The sequence below is a fragment of the Eurosta solidaginis genome, chromosome 5 (assembly GCF_040869045.1).
Source record: "Eurosta solidaginis isolate ZX-2024a chromosome 5, ASM4086904v1, whole genome shotgun sequence".
Classification (NCBI taxonomy): domain Eukaryota; kingdom Metazoa; phylum Arthropoda; class Insecta; order Diptera; family Tephritidae; genus Eurosta; species Eurosta solidaginis.
Genome location: NC_090323.1, coordinates 49,109,066 through 49,129,605, shown reverse-complemented (window position 1 = coordinate 49,129,605; position 20,540 = coordinate 49,109,066). Strand labels below are relative to the sequence as shown.

Here is a 20,540-nt window from a genome sequence, read left to right as displayed (position 1 = left end):
AGAAATAAATAAGCAACCACTCGTGAAGGATGTACCTAAAGAGTCTAGACCCTGGGTGAAATAGGCGAACGAGGCAACTGAGATCATAAAAGTGGCGCAAGCTAAGGAACTGTCAATCAGTTTATTTTAAGAAACTACATTGTATTAGCACAGGCTTATTTTCGCCGATCGAGAAGAACGTCATTAACCGATTATTTCTGCATGTGACAACTGTACACAGTGCACTGTTTGTGTGTCGACAATAAGCTTCGAATCTTCTCTATTTAGAGATAGTAGGAACTTTGTTGCCGAAAGACTTGTACAGGGCTTTATATATCTGCAGTCGCGTAATTGAATTCACTAAATTCCTGCTTGATTGATCATACGCATTTTATAGCTCCTTTTTATTTCTTAAATATAGATTGGAAATTGTAAAGAGTGCTAGAGTCTTCTTTGCTAACTCATCGGCGGTTGTTAGCAGTCATAGGAGTTAAATAATTGGAGCCATAGTATACAGCAGTTTCAGCCTTAGCCGTTAACTGCAGCACCTTCAATCTACTTGTGCCTCAATCTAAAAGTAGGTAGCTACATGGTGCAAGAATTTTTTTTTTAATTTTGTTTGCTTCAAGAGATATACACACTAATCGGCTTAGTCGTCCGTTGTTGTCGATAAACCGGATATCTTACGTTGCGCCTGAATCGCTGTTACTAGAACCTTAAAAAAATGTGTGGATCCATCAACAAGTAGGGACTTAGTTATATGAATGCAAAACAAGAATTTAGAAGACTTGCTTGGTTCAGGAGATATAGGGCAATTTAGGTGCTGGGTAATTTTTGTGCCGATAATTGCCATTTTTGCCTCGAAGAGTTAATGAGGAAACTTTATATCAAATCGTGGATTAATTTACATATATGTTGCAAAAACAAAAACTTTACAATTTGCTTTGGCTCCAGAGATATACACAAATAAAACTAAAATAAACTTAAATAAATTAAAAATAAACTTAAATACATTAAAATAAAATAAAATAAATTAACAATTTTTGTTGTTATATCGGCCTACTGATTTGTAAGATCGCGGGTTCGAATCGAGCTCAAGACCTAACAATAATTTTTTATCATTATTATTGTTATGATAAAATTTTTCTTAATTGAAAAAATTTTTAAATTAGAATAGAAGAAAGAAGAAATTCACATCCATTCTGCAACAGATGTCGCAGTGTTGTGAATATCAATTGGCACGAACCAGAATAGAAGTAGGATTAATGAAGACAAACAAAAAACCGCTGTGATGGCTGAATGGTTATAGCAGCGGCGCATAAACGTTGCCGATGTAGGAATTTAGCAGTTCCCGAAATGGATCTATACAACGAGCTTTGGCAGTTGTCTAAAATTTTTTATTTTTTCTATTCTAATTTAAAATTTTTTTCAATTAAGAAAAAATTTATCATAACAATAATAATGATAAAAAATTATTGTTACGCCTTGAGCTCGATTCGAACCCGCGATCTTAAAAAAAATTTAGTTAAAATAAAATAAAATAAGATAAAACAAAACAAAATAAAATAAAGTAAAATAAAATAAAACCAAATAAAATAAAATAACATAACATAAAATAGTATAAAATAAAATAAAATAAAATAAAATAAGAGAAAATAATTTAAAATAGAAAAAAATAAAATAAAATAAAATAAAATAAGATAAAACAAAATAAAATAAAACAAAATAAAATAAAATAATGTAATATAACCAGATAACCCTGATGTACTATATGTAGGACACCAATTTCATGTCGATTCACGCACGCGCCCGGTGGCCAGGAATAACGGGAATTAATTTTTGCATGCAGTAGAAATTGCGCAACAGCGTTAGTAAGTGTTTCCAGTCCCTCAGTGAGAGAAGTTCTGGTTGTCTTATTCAGAAAATTACTAATTTTGAAAAAATGCAACATTATAACATATGATTTCAAAGGTGAGTTAATATTTATATGATAAAATTTAACAAATATATTTTTATATTAAAAAATTAAATGTGTAAAATTAGAGTTAAATAGATTGAAATACATTGAAAATTAATTAGTAGTAAAAATGAGCAAATGTTAGTGTCCTACTTATAGTACATTGGGAAGATAGGTGTCTACAAGATCTATTTATTTGCAATGGTCTCTGTCTCCATGAGGTTCTTGTTTTGTTGGAGCATGGTGAAGAAAACACAGGCTACATCGGCGAAGCGGTTTTCTTTCCTCCAGTTAATGCAAACGACGAAGATTCTTGTCCTGAGGAAGCTTTTGGCGTAAATAATTTTCCATCTGCCCAACTGAAAGCGCCAGCAGAAATAAAATTTAGTGCAGGCGGGCCTGAAAGCTCATCGGATGATTCGGACGATAATATACCGTTTTATATGTAGAACGACCGCATTTGATTTACATGTATAACTCTAAAATGGGAGGAGTGGAACGTTCTGGCCAAAATATAAGCTTGTATAGAACTTCAATGAGGGGCAAATGGTATCTGCATTTGCTAGCCCACTGCATTGATATGGCGCTCCAAAACGCTTGTATCATACATCGCGAACGGGGCGGAAGTTTTGACCAACTGAGCTTTAGGCGTGCAGTGGCTACCATGCTGCTGACTGCATATAGAAAGCAATCAACCTACCAAAAAGGCCATCCAAGTTGCCCCAAAGAAGCGGAGATTCGCTATGACCTTATGGATCATCTTGTAGAGCCACAGGAAAAATAAACCCGATGTGGATATTGCCAACAAAAAACCACTACAAGATGTGTAAAATGCAATATTGGAGTACATACCAAGTGTTTTGTAAACTTCCATTCCAATAAATAAAAACATGTTTTTATTCCTTATATTCCTAAAGTACAATATATAGGGCACCTTTAAAATAAAAAAAAAAAAATTTTTTGTAAAAAGTATCAGAGTCTCTTTCTATAACGGTTTTACAACAGATATTTCCAAAAAAAAATTAAAAGTTTTCGCCTGAGAAACTTTTAGGCTTATCTGGGTTAAAAAACAACAAAGTAAAATAAAATAAATTAAAATGAAGTAAAGTAAAATAGAATAAAATAAAACAAAATAAAAAGAAATAAAATAAAATTAAATAAACTGAAATAAAATAAAGCAAAAAATAAAATAAAATAAAAGAAAAGTAGTAACCGATAAACCAATTTGCCCACTTAGCGCCTTAACCGTCAGCTGTTCCCATACTGCGTGCTTGCACTGTTAAATTCCTTATCCGAGAACCTGTCACATTATCTGACAGATGACATTACACACTATAATTTTTTGCAGTGACCTAGTGAGCATAATTCGTTTTTTTTTTTAAGTTTACTCTTAGTGTTTTTTGTTGTTTGCGTATTTCAGTTTTTCAATTTTATTTCAAACATTCCTTCTATTATTGAATATTTTAGTAACAGATTTGTGATTTTTTTGCATGAAGTGACTTTTAAGTTATTACAGGCTTAAAATGATTTAGTTTATACAAATTCCTGTTTTTTTTTGTTTGTAAATATAACAAGCAAACTTTGTAAAACACTTAAATCCATTATTTGTTTAAAATGTAATATTTTATATTTATAAGTGATACTAGAAAATAATATAAGTTTATAAGTTCACATGTAACAATTTCAAACCAAGAAAACATTTACAATTTTTTTGGTAATTTTCAATTATCACAACAGAATTAAAAGACTTGGCCAAAGGTGTAGAGATGATGCATGATCATTTTATAACGTCTGAAGAGCTTCAAACTGGGTAATTCCTAACTATGCCAAAAGCTATTAGGCGTTTCGGACATATATATGTATGTAAGTGTATTAATATTATATATTTTTTTATTATAATGTTGGGTTCACATTTGCAGAGTCCATTTTTCAAGCGTATGGAAAATATGTTCAAGAAAGTGTTCACAGCGAGATATTTTTTATCTCATTTCGTTTTCTTGATAAGCTCCTATATTTGAAGAAAATTAATCCAGTACGCGATTATTCCATTTTAGATTTTTATGGATTTATTAATCTCATTTCACTATTCGCATAGTTTACTCGCTAAGATTATTCGAATAGACGCAACTAAATGTAATTACACGATTATTCGAATACTTTATTAAAAACGAACGCTTGATTTTTATTTATTCCAATAATCGCATCTAAATGCAACTAACTAACAATTGGTGTCAGTTAGGGACACATTACAAGCGTGACATACGTTGGGTATATCGGGGTTGATTCTGGATAAGTAAAAATTTTATCTATTACAGCATCCAGTTCGAAATTCAGCTAGAGGGACGGGCATCTCCCTGGGGAGGTTTCTTTCCTCAACAGCGAGTTTATGGCATTGCCTTTAAGAACGGAATTAACCGGGCAATCGCTGGCATAGTAGTCCGACGCCTTTCTATGGATGTTTCTAGGGCCGTATCATGATCCTTTTTTAATATAGCTCACTTCGGAAGTGCCGGATTTCTTCATAGTGCTTACGGACAGGACTTTTAAAGTTCCTTGAAGGCGGGAGTATTCGCGCCTCACTGTGTACAAGATGGTCTGAGGATATAAGCAGTCATCACGTGGCTGTTCTGAGCGCGGTATTTTTGGACAGGCCTGCAGTTTTCACCAGTTGGTTTTTTTAGGCTCCGCGAACATATTAAGGACACGTAGCATACAAGCTGCTGGCTAGACATTTGAGGATTTTTTGCCGCTCTGGACTTTAGGGGCAATTGTATCTGCATGCTCCCCAAAATGTAGATCGTGATCGAACCCCACACCCATTATTTTTGGATGTATGACCATCGACGGGTATGTCCAATATGGTCGACATTTTGCTTTGTGTATGCTGTAAATAAGGTCGCCGAGGCGATAAATGAGGTTCACGAGGAAATGGAGCTTCGATATGTGAAAGTTAAACAAAAGCGGGGATAGCACACCACCCTCTTGTCGACGTGTTGTTTTGGGCGTGTTGTCCATTTCTTATCAACAAGTTATCGGCTTGTTACACTTGTGCTATGGAGAAGATATTGACGTTTTAGCAATTTGTTATCAAGGTGTCATAAATTCGCTATCGATAACAAAAGATATGTACGTGTTGTCGGTTTGTTATCGATATTTTATCGTAAAAATATCGCCTTGCTATGAAATTTTTAATTTTGTCTTCAGGGTGTTACCAATTTATTATCTAAAAGTTATCAATTTATAACATCGATGTGTTATTGAAAAGTTATCAATTTATTATCAAGGAGTTATCGATTATTTAACAAAAAGTAATCGATATATTATCAAAATGTTATCGATTTTTGATTGGGATATAATAAATTCGTTATCAGCGCGCTATCAAAGTAATCTATTTAGTGTCAGAAAGATAACCATTTAAAAGTTATCGACTTAAAATCGAAGAGTTATCTATTTTTTTGGAGTGTTACAGTTTTGTAATTGGTGGGCTATCGTTTGGTTATCGACGACTTATCGCTTTGTTGTGAAACGGATCAATATAAAAGAGGTGACACATCCGTAACGCGTCGTTATCAAGACGATAAGAGACTAATAGGAAACCGATGAGATTCGCGATAACAAACTTCTTCAAATCCTCGGCGAGCTCTTGTTATGCTAAAAATATTCGCTTTCTCGACCAGTGGTGAACTCGAGGCTTTTGTAGTGCTACGGAAAACGATTTGTCGTTCACCCGCGTGTCGTGCGAGCTCAGTGATAGATACTCAGTAAAGCAAGCAGTCAACAAGTTTTAGCTTGTACTTTAAGCAATAAACATTGCACGCGTGAATTCTATGCTCAAATATTCTTCATGTTGACACATAATTAAATAAGAAATGCAAGGCGCCGATTTTAGATTTTAGGCCGAGCTTCTCTTCCGATTTGCGTCGCGCTCTTTTTAATTTTTTCCACGAATTGTGGGAACGGGACCTGCTTTTTTTATGCCGACTCCGAACGGCATCTGCAAGGCAGATGTATTTTTCTTGAGAAGCTATTCATGCCAGAAATACACTCGGAGTGTTTACCAAATCACTGCCGGGGGCGACGGCGCTTGAAAAAACTTTCTGAAGCCACGCTCTTTTCTGTACTTACTACTACAAAACAAGTTGCGTTTGTATTCGAAGCTCTGTCGACATTGTGCATCACTGTTAGAGATGTAAACTTGTATGCTTACACATCGAACTCCACGACTACTTGCTAATCATGCCTTTTTTTCTTTAACGCTATGCTTAACCTATCAAATAGTGCCATAAGCTGTATTTTGCTCAATACCTCATACATAGCTCCATCTAACATGTGGATCAGTTAGATTCTTCTACAACTCTACCTACTCAACTTGCTTTATTTACTCATATCAACTCCTCACTTGCAAACTCTTTCAATGATACTCATCTCTTTGCCACATAGACAATTGTCTCTAGTGGTCTACTACCACCCTTTGCCAAGACTTATAAATCTGTGTGTAGTACAGGCATTTTACAATTATTTATTTCACTACCATCCAACTTTTTTGATAATTTGTCAGTCAAAACTTCTGCTAACACTTCAGTGTAAGATATATCTTGCGGAAAGCGAGTGTGCTCAATATTCGTCGCATTATTGCTAACTGAATTTTGATGTGTAATGACTGGTACTTTTATTTTAGGCACAGTATTTGTGTTTGAATCAGTGCATGGTGTAATTTTATTTGCAGTTATATTAAAGTTGGAACAAGCGCTAAACGCATTGCCACTACTGTTGCTAGTACCGGTGGTTGTATTAGTAGTCGTTGTTGTTGTTGTTGTTGTCGTACTGGCAGTAGACAGCATATCTTTGGGATTATTACTACGTTTTGCTAGCGCTTTCTGCTGTTGTTTCATTTTCTTTGACGAAATTAAACGATCCGTTTTTATTTTCTTACCAAATCTCGGAAAGAAACTATTTTCCATTTGTAATTGTGCATTTATATCCTTACGAGCTGTACATGTGCATGCTTTACAGAAACTTTTTTTGAAATTATCACTCAAAAAAGCGTAAAGTATTGGATTCATAGCTGAATTTGAATAGCCAAAACAACCGGCTATTAAAAATATTGTTATTTCGAGTCTCGATGCACATTCGCTTGGCGACGAATTGATGAGCGCCACCTGTGATATCCAATAGGGTAACCAACATAATATATATACTGTAATCACTGTAAGCACCAATTTTGTTACCTTACGGTGTGAACGTTTCTTTTCTTTGGATTTTTGCTTTGGTCCCACTGTACGCAATTTACGTATAACAAGAAAATAGAAACATAAAATAAACGTAAGCGGTATGGCAAAACCCAATGTCAGTGAATACAATATAAATGTGGTACCCGATTGTGTATTTTGTGCTTCGGGCCACTTGATGTTGCACGAGATGTGATGCTCACCCGTATGCACTGTGCTAGCGAATAATATCACGGGCAACATCAGTAGCACCGACGTCAACCAAGCAATAAGTGAGACCACTTTCGAAACGAATGGTGTACGATAGCGTGGCGATGATATTGGATGACATACGGCTATATAACGATCGGCTGACATGATGAGTAAAAATATTGACGATGTAAATTGTGTTATCGATGTACTAACCATATACGCTTTACATATATAATCATCAAATTGCCAGCTACCCACTTGCATGGTATATAATAAAACGGGTATACCAATTAGAAAACATTCATCGGCTATTGCTAAATTTAATATATATATATTTGTGACTGTTTGCATTTTCGAAAAACGCAGCACAACATAAATGACGAGCGTATTACCAGCAAGTCCAACAATAAAAACAAATATATATAGTATAACGGTGATTAAATTACTTATAGCATTTTGTCCATTATGGCACATCATTTCATCTTCGTATGTTTCATTGTATGTCATATTGAAGAAGGCGCCATTGACGCGACTTAAAAATTCACTCGCTTCCAATTGAAATATATTTAAATTAGGTAAAAATTGTTCTTGTATATTTGCTAGTGCGCGCGCTCGTGCCATTGCCAAATTTGAGCTAATTTGTTCATGCCTTACGTGCGATTCACTGGTGTCGCTATTTTCGCTGTGACTTCGTTGAGGCATTAAGCTTGACAGCAGGCTGAAGTAGAATAAATTCGATTTGTTGGCATCCATTGTATTGTTTAATGTTATGGTGACTGCTTATTTATATTTATTTAGGTTAATCTATTTATTTCAATTTCTTTTAACAGTTATTTATGTGCCCTCCAGTTCATTTTTCAGCAAAATCTGTAAAGAAATATTCGCTTATTAACTTCGATTTAGAATATCGTATAATTTTAGATAATTTTGTTAAAATATTTAAATCTAAGTTAAAATAAAGAAATGAAAGGCGCGATAACCTCCGAAGATATTTAAGACCGAGCTTCTCTTCCAATTTGCGTCGTGCTCCTTTTTAATCTTTTTTAAAAATTGGCGGGACGTGACCTACTTGTTTTATGCCGACTCCGCACGGCATCTACAAGGCAGATGAATTTTCACTGAGAGATTTCCATGGCAGAAATATACTCGGAGTGCTTGCCAAATACTGCCGGGTTCGACGCCGCTTAGACAAATGTTATTCTAATTGAAAACATTTTTTTCTAAAACTTCGATGTTGCTTTGCTCGGGGTGTGAACCCAGGACCTCCCTCGAACTTGTGCTAATTGGAGGCAGGGCGGAACAGTTTGTAGCCACACTTGCTCCAAGAGCGCTGCTATCTGAGCTATATATTAGCTGTGCTTTTTTTACATGTATATACATATGCACTTAAACTTTATATAGACTGGTAAGTAAATAGGTTTATCTGAATAAACAAATGTAAGGCGCGATAATCTCCGAAGAGATTTAAGGCCGAGCTTCTCTTCCAATTTGCGTCGTGATCCTCTTGATTTTCCCTACAAATTGGCCGGACGGGACCTACATATTTTACGCCGACTCCGAACGGCTCCTGCAAGGCAGATGAGTTTTCACTGAGAGCTATTCATTTCAGAAATACACTCGGAGCGCTTGCAAAACACAGCCGAGGGGAGACGCCGCTTAGAAAAATTTTCTTCTAATTGAAAAGCCTTATTTCTAAAATTTTGATGTTGCTTGGCCCGGGGTGTGAGCCCAGGGCATACGGTGTGGTAGGCGGAGCACGCTGCCATCACACCACGGTCGCCGCCATATCTTTATTTGCTTTATCTGCACTTATGAAATTGTTGCGCATAAAATTAGTACTAAAAAATATGTGTCTGCACTATTCTCCACTTTGAATTTTGGCATGCGTTAGATACTATGGCGGAGAAGGTTTGTGGCTCCACTATTTCTCCATACACGACTACCATATGTTATTGTCGATGGGGGGTTTTTTTAGTCGCAAATCTAGATGTACATATATACATGTGAAAAAAACACAGCTATTTTGAAATTAGTTAATCGAAGGCTGCGATTAATTCATAACCACCTACGACTGAACCAGTTATGAATGCGTTCAAAAGGTCTACAGAGGTGGCAGTTGCCATTTTGGACGACATCACAATATTAAAAGTGTCTTTTGAAAGATCTGCTACGGAACAGATTTTAGTAACTAGTTGCGATTCGCTGCAGTGATGTTAGTTTTACGTGAGCACTGAAGCAGTGTTCCTCATTCATGAAAAAACAGAGGCTTTTCTCGAGTTGAGTTAGTAGAGCTGAATCTCGAGTACAGAGTCCAAACCAGAAAACTGAGTTCATGCTAGTTTTTTTTTGCAAAAAAATTATATAAAGTAAAAGGGGAGTAAAATGAAATTTAGAAAGGATCGAATATCCTAATTATTTGAATGCTCTAATGTTCGATTTTCAGAATTCCATTAGTTAAAATCGAATAATCGTAAATCGTTGATTATTTAAATAATTGCTCGTTATCGATTATTCGAATAATCGCAGCTGAACGGAGATTTCGGGAAATTTTACTTCGGTACAACATTTTTGAGACATAACATTCTAAGATTTCAAAATCTACTAACAGATCAAACTAGAAAAAGATTCAACAAAGAAGAATTATTTGGAACATACACAGCGTACACGTAATGAGACTTCATACAAAATCGAAGTTCGATTTCGAAAACCGAACTATTCGAACAGTGAAATTCGTTTAATAATTCGTTTAATAAACGTAAACAACATCTAAACTCGAACAAACCAATACTCGATTAATCTAACTATTCGAATATTTTCAAGAGCGTTAATTTATATTGTAACGAATTTGCTGCAAATCCTCTTATTTGCAATCCTCTGCTAAGTTCGAATCACTAAACTGTTGAATAAATAACTCCAATATTGAATGATGGAAAAATGGCCTTTATTAAAGTACTTCACAATAACACTTATACTTTGCTACTCGCTGGCTTAATAACCAAACTGATTAATAACTCAAATTAAACTCTACTATTGGCCGCCAGATCGCGTGCTTAAGCAAACTGATTGATAGCTCAACTCAAACTGAATTACTTCTTACTGTAGTGCCAAAGTAAAATATATTAAAATAAATTGTAGATGGCAACCCTCTTTAGAAATGTGCAAGATGCAACCATACATCAGATGCACTTGGCATCACTAAAATTGTTAGAGTCGAGCAATGTGGAGAGTTTCTGATTGGTTGAAACTGCCGTTGTTCGACGCCATGATTTTATTTTGGATGCCATCATTAATTTCGTTGCTAAGCAACGAAGAGAAAAACTGCCGAGCTACAGGTTGGCGTTAGCGGCAGTTTTCAGTTTGAAGAAAACCGGCACCTGACTATCACGCGAAATTCTAAAACGCACAAAAAGGAAATCAAAAGTAGTGGACAGTTGTAAAATAAAAAATATATATATACTGTACATAAAGTTTATAAAAAAAAGGAGTGAACAAAAAGAAGTTTTTTTTAAATACGGATTAACGTCAGAATAAAAGTTGTAACGAACTTAAAGTGGAAAAGAACAAAGTTTAAATTAAAGAAACTTATATATATTTTTATTAACTGAAACAAGTCTATTTTATTTGGAAAAAAAAGAAAGGTGAAAGTAAGTGTGTGTGTGTGGGCGGGAGCGCATTAGAGCGCTAGTTTCCCCTTGATCTAAAATGGATCCTCCACATGGCGACCGTGGGCCGAAGCCCTGTAAATGCGGCGAGTGGGCATTAGGAAAGCCTCCCAACAGGCGTGGGTGTAACAGCAATTAATGCGGAAAAAACCCACATAAAATTCAAAAATGATTGAATAAGTAACAAAAATACATATACATACAAAAAATATTACAAAAAATATAAAAATTTGAAAAATTACAAAAAAAATACAAAATATACAAAAACCCTACAAAAAAAAAATTTTTAAAAAACATCAAAAATCTTCAAAAAAAAAAAACTACAAAAATTTAAAGCCATTTACAAAAAAATATAAAACATTTAAAAATTCTTACAAAAAATATATAAAACATTTAAAAATTCTTACAAAAAAAATATAAAACATTTAAAAATTCTTACAAAAAAAATATAAAACATTAAAAAACTATTACACAAAAAAAAAAATATAAAAATTTGAAAAAAAGATACAAAAAAAATTAAAAAAAAAAAATTTACATGAAATACAAGTTTAAAATTCTACAAATATGTATATAAAATCAAAAATAGCACAAAAACTTTAAAATCAAAAATTACAAAAAAAAGTACAAAAGATTAAAAACCAATACAAAAAAAATTTTTTAAAAAATTTGGAAAATCTACAAAAAAAATACAAAAATTACAAAAACCTTTTCACAAAATTATAATACTTAAAATCATTACAAACAAAAACATATAAAACTGAGGAAAATATACAAAAAATTTAAAATCATTAAAAACCAAAAATATGTAAAAATTAACAAAAACCCACAATTTGAAATGGTAAAAGAGAAAAAAAATTTTACGAAATTAACAAATAAGGCAGTGGTGGTGGATTTTTTGTTGGTCGTGGCTAGTGGTAGAAAAAAAATCGGTTGGAAAAATATACATATACACATAATATAAAAAAATTAATAAAAAACGGAAATAATTAGAATTTTCAAAATTAATAATACAACGAACTAATCAAAGCAGAAATAATATTATTCAAAACAAAAAAAAAAAAAAAGTAAAAATTAAATATTAGTTTTGGCATAAACTGTACTAAACTCAGTAGAAAAACGGCACTAGCCACGCCACTTTAGTAACGGCACAAGCCACGCCACCGTCATAACAGCATACCACCGTACACCATAAAATAGCGGAAAACAAGCGACGCCATCAGCAGCAGAACACCAAGCAGTAGCAGCAGAAAAGGAAGCGCAGCAGCAGAACATACAGCGGTAAATCAAACAAGCAGCATTGGTATGGCGAAATAAAATTTTTGATACATATTTTCATATTTAATAAATACATTTAAAAATTACATTTTTCAATTTTTATATCGAAGTTAAAACATATTTCATCCATTTTCAAAATTATTATAAAAAAAAAAAAATTTTGTTTTGTAGTCAAAATTAAATTGCCTACAAAAAAAAAAAATTTTATTAAAACTCACATACTCATACATACATATATGTGTAAAACCATAGGTAGGCACTGTAGAACAGAGTCGGACAAAAACTGAAGAAAAAAATTATTAATCCATTCGATCTTTTCGTTATTCACACAATGGTGGTTCAATAAATTTTCATTAAAGTTTTCATTAGTTTAATCCCACTCTGCCCTACAGTGGGCTTCATCAACACAAAAATACAAAAAAAAATTTTTTCTTTACTTTTCGTAAGCGGTGCGTCCGCGTAAAAATATGACATACATTTTTTTAATCCCGGTGCGTCCGAGGACATTTATATTACAATTTTGGAAAGATGCGGTGCGCCCGTATCTATAAAAATAAAAACAAGACAATTTTGATAAAAGCGGTGCGTCCGTTTAAAGCCTGTACAAAAATATTTGCCATTCTATAATCTTTGCATTTAAATTCAAACAAATTTATAACTTTGCCATACATTTCTGATTCAAAAAATTTTTTTTTCACATTCTGTACAATAAAAATTCGTACATTTCAATAAATATATTCGTAAACAATCAACATCTTTTAAATTGCATGTGAATCCCAATTCCCATTCCCGTTTTACATGAAAAATTTTCAGCTAATTTCAATCATTGGATTTAGATTTGCGGACAACAAAAGCGTAAAGTATTTCTTTAATCTTTCTTTTCATTAACTAATCACTAACTTTAATATTTCAATAAAATTCACTAACTAGTTTTTTTGCTATAAGTATTCGCTAACCAATTGTATAATTATAACTAAAATCTAAAAGCTTTCAAAACTACATACTTTCACAAATTTCTTTTAAAATATTTTCATAAATTTCCTTTAAGAATACTTTCATAATTTTCTTTTGAGCTCAACTCAACTCGTTCCAATTTAATTTCCTCTAAATTACTATTCAATCTTCATAAACAAATACCACATATCTTGCAACAAAATTTTTTAATATTTCGTCCATTCGTTTCAACACGTATGGACCTAAGAAGCGGAAAGGTTATTTCTAAAAATTCCAATCCAGATTCAAGTCCCGAAAATTCAGAGCAAAATTTAGATTCCACAAACTTAGAGCAAGATATAGATTCCAATAACTCAGATTCTGATTCATCTTCGAGTTCATCGTCAACTAATACCTTAACAAGTGAACATAATTATAAATTATCCCTGAGTGCAGACTTTTTAGGATTTGCTGATCAGCCTGTAATTCCAAATTCTAGTTTTTCTATTATAACTCCGATTCTTAACGTTACAACCATGGCCACAATCGAGGAGAAAAAATCGTTTATTAGTACTTGTGCCTCGATTATGCGAGACAACTACAGTGGAGACCCGTTAGCACTTGGCTCATTTATAAATAAAGTTGAATTAATGGAAGTATTCTCTAACGAAAACTTAACTCCTACTTTAATTGCATTTTTAAAATCCAAGCTCGAAGGCAAAGCTCGCGAAGCACTACCAACGCATATAGAATCAGTCAGCCAAATTAAAGAAGCGCTATGTAGTGAAATTAGGCCAGACAACTCGAAAGTTGTCGCGGGAAAAATTGCAGCCTTAAGAGTAACCAATAACAATTTTTCAGAATTTTCAAAGCAGGTAGAAGAGCTTTCTGACTCGTTAGAGCGCTGTCTAATGATTGAAGGTATGACGAAGGCAAAAGCCCATGAGATGGCAGTTGAACAAACCATTAGCGTTTGTAGATTGAATAGTAGGTCAGATATGGTGAAATCAATCCTTGCGTCAACAACCTTCAAAGATTCAAAGGACGTAGTAGCGAAAATGATTATAGAGCGAGAACAGGAAATTAAAGAACGGCAAGTGTTAGCGTTTCGGTCACATCCGATAAGATATAGTAATTTCCGTGGAAATTCTAGAGGTAACAGCAATTTCAGATATAACAACAATAGTAATTTTCGATTTAACGGTAATGCAAATAGGCAACACACTAATACAAATTTCCGAAATAACAACTATAACAGAGGCAATAATCACAATTATAACAGAGACTATAATCGCAATTATAATAGAGGCAATAGCAATTCCAACAATAACAATAATAATCGGTCTGGAAATAACAGAAATTCCAATAATCAGGGTTCAAATCCTAGAAATTCAGCCAATGTTCGTTCTTTAAATGCCGAAGCCCCTCAGGCGCGAACACTGAGGGAGCAGGAGCAATTCGACTAAATACTTCTCAATCAATATATTGTCTAAATTTAAATTTTTCCGATTTCGTCGAAGTCGCTTGTAGCGATTCTCATAAAATATGTTCCTTTCTAGTAGATTCACAGGCAGACATTTCACTAATAAAAATTTCCAGTTTGGCAAACGATGTAGAAGTAGACGATAGTAACGTAATAAATATTACAGGCGTAACAACAGACACGGTAACGACAATAGGAACAGTTAATACAAGTATAATCGCATCAAATAAATTTTTTCCTCTGACTCTTCATGTTGTCAATGACAACTTTAATATTCCTTCGGACGGTATAATAGGGAAAGACTTTCTAAAAGCGAACAAATGCATAATCAGTTATGCTAATGACACAATTACATTCGGACAAGGGACAGAAAAGGTAAATATTTCAATTTTGCATAGCACTCCAACAAATACTCTTGTAATTCCACCAAGATGCGAAGTTTTTCGTGTTTTTAGTTTGAAAAATTCGACAAGTCCAGTTTTTGTTGATTCTCAGGAACTTTGTAACGGTGTTTTCACAGCAAAATGTATCGTTGATACAAAAAATCCAATAATAAAAGTTATCAACACAACCGACGAGGTCAAGTACGTAAAAGATTTCAATATTCAAACTGAAGACATTAAAAACTTCAATGTCTATCGAATAAATGATACACCTATCCATTCAAACCGTATAGAAGAGCTTAAATCAATTTTGGCAAAACAAATGCCTTCTTACGCTAAAAAGAAATTACTTGATTTATGTTTGAAATATTCTGATATTTTTGCATTAAAAACCGACTTAATGACGCTTAATAATTTCTACGAACAAAAACTTAGATTAACTGACAAAACCCCTGTCTATATTAAAAATTACCGTTTGCCATACACACAACGCGAAGAAATCAATAAACAAGTCGAAAACCTACTACAGAATGATTTAATCGAACCTAGTTTTTCAAATTATAACAGTCCTTTAATTCTGGTACCGAAAAAAGATCCAACAGGCAAAAAGTCGTATCGTATGTGCGTAGATTTCAGAGCAGTCAATAAAAAGCTCATAGCCGACAAATTTCCACTAGCACGCGTTGATGACATACTCGACAATCTTGGCAGAGCCAAATACTTTTCAACTTTAGATCTTTTTTCTGGTTTTCACCAAATACCCCTTCACCCTAAATCTAGAGACGTAACTTCTTTCAGTACAGATCGAGGAGCTTTTCGTTGGAAAGTTTTACCTTTCGGGTTAAATATTGCACCAAACTCATTTTCTCGTATGATGTCAATAGCATTTTCAGGAATTTCACCAAATCAGGCTTTTATGTATATTGACGACGTTATCGTCATTGGTTGTAGTGAGACACACCACCTTAAAAATTTGGAAAAAGTTTTCGAAACCTGTAGAAAGTTTAATTTAAAGCTGAACCCAATCAAATGCAATTTCCTTCGTTCTGAAGTAACTTTTCTAGGCCATAAATGTACGTCAAAAGGTTTGCTGCCAGACGATTCAAAAATAGACGCTATTAAAAGGTATACTAAGCCAAAAGACAAAGATGCGGTTAGGCGATTTGTCGCATTTGCAAATTATTACAGGCGATTTATACCGAATTTTGCGTCACTGGCAGCGCCTTTAAATCGTTTAAATAGGAAAAAAGTTGAATTTGTTTGGGACGAAGCGTGCGAAAACGCTTTCGAAAAACTAAAACAAGCATTAATGTCTCCTCAACTACTACAATACCCTGACTTCACAAAAGAATTTATAATTACAGTAGATGCTTCTAAGAGTGGGTGTGGCGCTATATTAAGCCAAAAGCACGGTGATAACGATTTACCAATTTGTTTCGCGTCAAAATCTTTTAATAAAGCAGAACAGAAAAAAGCAATTATCGAATTAGAACTCCTAGCAATACATTTCGCTATAAAGCATTTTCGTCCATATGTTTACGGTACAAATTTCACAGTAAAATCTGATCATAGACCACTAGTTTATCTTTTTAACATGAAAGACCCTTCGTCTAAACTTTCTAGAATTCGAATGGAACTATCAGAATATAAATTTACGATTGAATATATAAAAGGAAAATCTAACGTTGTGGCTGATGCTCTTTCACGCATTAGTATAGACGAAATAAAAGAATCTACAAAGCATGTTTTAGCAGTCCAAACGCGATCACAAACCAAACAAAAGGATTTACAAAATAAAGACGATAATTTTACTGATACTTTTTGCGAAACGCCTAAAGTACAAGTTTATGACAAATTTTCATACAATTTTTCAAAAAAGATACCGCGAATAAAGTCGACTATACAATTTAATAAAAATAATGAGATCTCTAATATACAAATTTATGCGCATTTAAAACATAAAAAATTAAATTTACTTAATTTTGTGAATGCTAACGGAAAAACAAATTTAGATGAGTTATTTTCGAGGCTTGAAAAAGCAGCCGGCAGTCACAATATTAAGCAGTTAGAATGGCCAAAAAATGATATATTTTTCAAAGAATTTTCGATTACAAATTTTAAAATAAGCGGTAATAAAATTTTAAAATCATTACAAATAATACTAACTGACCCTGTAGAAACTGTGACAGAAATAGAGCAGAAACAAAAACTTATGACAATTTATCATGAGGACCCTTTGTTAGGCGGTCATTGCGGTACAAAACGATTATATTCCAAATTAAGAACAAAATACTATTGGAAAAATATGACAAGAGACATTGCGAAATTTGTCAAAAATTGCAATAAATGCCTTTTAAATAAAGTAAAACCAAAAACAAAGGAAAATCTTGTTTTGACTCCAACCTCCTGCAAACCCTTTGACATAGTAATTGTCGATACAATAGGTCCACTTCCGGAATCCAAATATGGTAACAAGTTCGCTGTTACTATGATTTGTGACTTTTCTAAATACCTGGTAACAGTAGCTGTACCAGATAAATCAGCAAAAACTATTGCTTGCGCTATTTTTGAAACCTTTATATTAACATATGGTACAATGAAAGCTATTAGATCCGATTTAGGAACGGAATATAAAAACGAATTATTCTCTGAATTGACGAAACTTTTAAAGATTGATCATGATTTCTCAACAGCTTACCATCACGAAACTGTTGGTACTGTTGAAAGAAATCATAGAGTCTTTAACGAATACTTACGTGCGTATCTGAATGAAACGTATTCAGATTGGGATACATATTTAAAATACTTTACATTTTTACACAATACTACAAGTAGTTCGGTTTTTGATAATAAATTTACTCCGTTTGAATTAATATTTGGCAGAAAAACTACAATGCCACATGAATTGCAAAAAGAGCAAATTGATCCGATCTATAACGTAGAAAATTACGCAAAAGAGCTTAAGTTTAGAATGCAAAAATCGCATAAAATGGCAAAAAATTTGATTAATAAGCATAAGATTAGAAATAAAGATTTATACGATAAAACTGCTAAGCCTTTAGAAATTAAAATTAATGATAGAGTTTTAGTAGAAACAGAACCTAGGAATAAACATAAAAATATATACCAAGGTCCCTACATAGTAAAGAATATTGATGGGCCAAATGTAACTATTTGTGAGATAGGTAAAGAAAACGAAAAAACTGTACACAAAAATCGAGTACAAAAAATTAATTAATCTAATAATCTATTATTAATCATGTAAATATATTTTAAAACCGCCAATGAAGGCTAAACAAAAATGTAACAAACAAATATATATTTAATTAGGTAGATTTTACAATAACAAAAAACCGGTTTACTTCAAACATTAAATTCAATATTTTAAACAAACTTTTATATATTTCACCTTAATCAAAATATTACTTTCATTTTTAATCATCTTTTTAGAAGTTGCACTGCGATGAACGAATGAGTCCCGGGGTAGAGCACCCTAATGCTAGCAAACTCCTTCGTTCATAACATTACAACAACATATTAAAGCCTAAAGAAGAATGTGGGAAGATTAATTACTAATCTTACCAAATTCTTCTTTTCTAAAGGGGGAAGATGTAGTGCCAAAGTAAAATATATTAAAATAAATTGTAGATGGCAACCCTCTTTAGAAATGTGCAAGATGCAACCATACATCAGATGCACTTGGCATCACTAAAATTGTTAGAGTCGAGCAATGTGGAGAGTTTCTGATTGGTTGAAACTGCCGTTGTTCGACGCCATGATTTTATTTTGGATGCCATCATTAATTTCGTTGCTAAGCAACGAAGAGAAAAACTGCCGAGCTACAGGTTGGCGTTAGCGGCAGTTTTCAGTTTGAAGGAAACCGGCACCTGACTATCACGCGAAATTCTAAAACGCACAAAAAGGAAATCAAAAGTAGTGGACAGTTGTAAAATAAAAAATATATATATACTGTACATAAAGTTTATAAAAAAAAGGAGTGAACAAAAAGAAGTTTTTTTTAAATACGGATTAACGTCAGAATAAAAGTTGTAACGAACTTAAAGTGGAAAAGAACAAAGTTTAAATTAAAGAAACTTATATATATTTTTATTAACTGAAACAAGTCTATTTTATTTGGAAAAAAAAGAAAGGTGAAAGTAAGTGTGTGTGTGTGGGCGGGAGCGCATTAGAGCGCTAGTTTCCCCTTGATCTAAAATGGATCCTCCACATTACTCGCTTGCCCCGCTTTTATAGTTTACGCTGCATACTTCTAGACTCTTCGATTTCCAGAACTTACTAGTTGTTTCGGCTACAAAATCGCCAGCCGCAACTACGTGCACAAATTATTGCCCTCTCTTGTGACCACTGAGATAAGATATATGCATGTGTTTGTGCATTGCCGCTCCGCTGCTCGTATACGTACATATGTGTAGACGCAATTATTTATTCGTTTATGTAGATACATATAGATTGAATTATTGATGTGAATGTTTGTAGTTTACAGTCTCTCGCGCGCACATAGGCGTATAAGTAAATGCATCTGTGTGTGACATCTCTCTGGGCTGCCTTATATATGTGTATACTTGATTTGATTATTAACGTAAATATTGCTTGGCATGGCCTTAGCGATGGGATAACTTAGTGATGGTAATATCCGTGACACTGCCCCCCACTTAAGTCTGATCGTGCCGATCAGACAAATCTCTCGATCTAAACGTTGCCAGCCTTTCCAAATGGACCAATTTCATTTTGCTTCGTGGTTTACCGATGGTTTGTATGCGGTACACTACATCGTTGATCCGTTTTACAACTTTGTATGGGCCTTCCCAATTACACTGCAATTTCGGGGACAAACCTTTTTTACGTTGTGGGTTGTATAACAGCACCAAATCTCCTTCCTGAAAACCTTCTGAATTCATAGCTTTATCGTATCTGGCTTTCATCTTGTCACTCATAATCTTTGTTCTTTGCCTTATCAGATCATGTATTTCTCTTAGCTCTTCTTCCAAATCACTAGTGGATTTCCTGACATTTCTCTCCGCATTGGCATCTATCCCAAACTTCAAATCAGCTGGCAGTCTAAGGTCATTGCCAAAAATTACTTTTGCAGGGGTTTGGCCCGTTATCTCATGCACTGCTGATCGGTAAGCCATCAAGAATAATGGTATGCGGGTATCCCATTCTTTATGGTACTTGTCTACTACTTTCCTTAAGTGCTCCTCCAATGTTCTATTGAATCGTTCTACCATACCATCGGATTGAGGATGCAATGCAGTTGTCCGTGTTTTTCGAATGCCCAATGACTTACACATTTCCTGGAACACAGCTGATTCGAAACTCCTGCCTTGGTCAGAATGTAACTCCATTGGTACACCATAACTTGCAACCAATTCGTTTTTAACGACTTCTGTTACTGTTTCTGCTTCTTGGTTTGGGATTGGCTATACC

At 33.7% G+C, this 20,540-nt stretch overlaps 1 protein-coding gene across 1 annotated transcript in view; it reads right to left on the bottom strand.

Annotated features, from left to right (window-relative positions):
• Positions 1 to 2,039: 2,039 nt before the first annotated feature.
• AstC-R2 (Allatostatin C receptor 2) overlaps positions 2,040 to 20,540 on the bottom strand; it is a 143,932-nt gene continuing 125,431 nt past the window's right edge. The window contains exon 2 of the mRNA XM_067756573.1: positions 2,040 to 8,223. Coding sequence (XP_067612674.1) covers positions 6,418 to 8,109 — 1,692 coding nt within the window. The 5' untranslated portion in view covers positions 8,110 to 8,223 and the 3' untranslated portion in view covers positions 2,040 to 6,417. The remainder of the gene's footprint in view (positions 8,224 to 20,540) is intronic.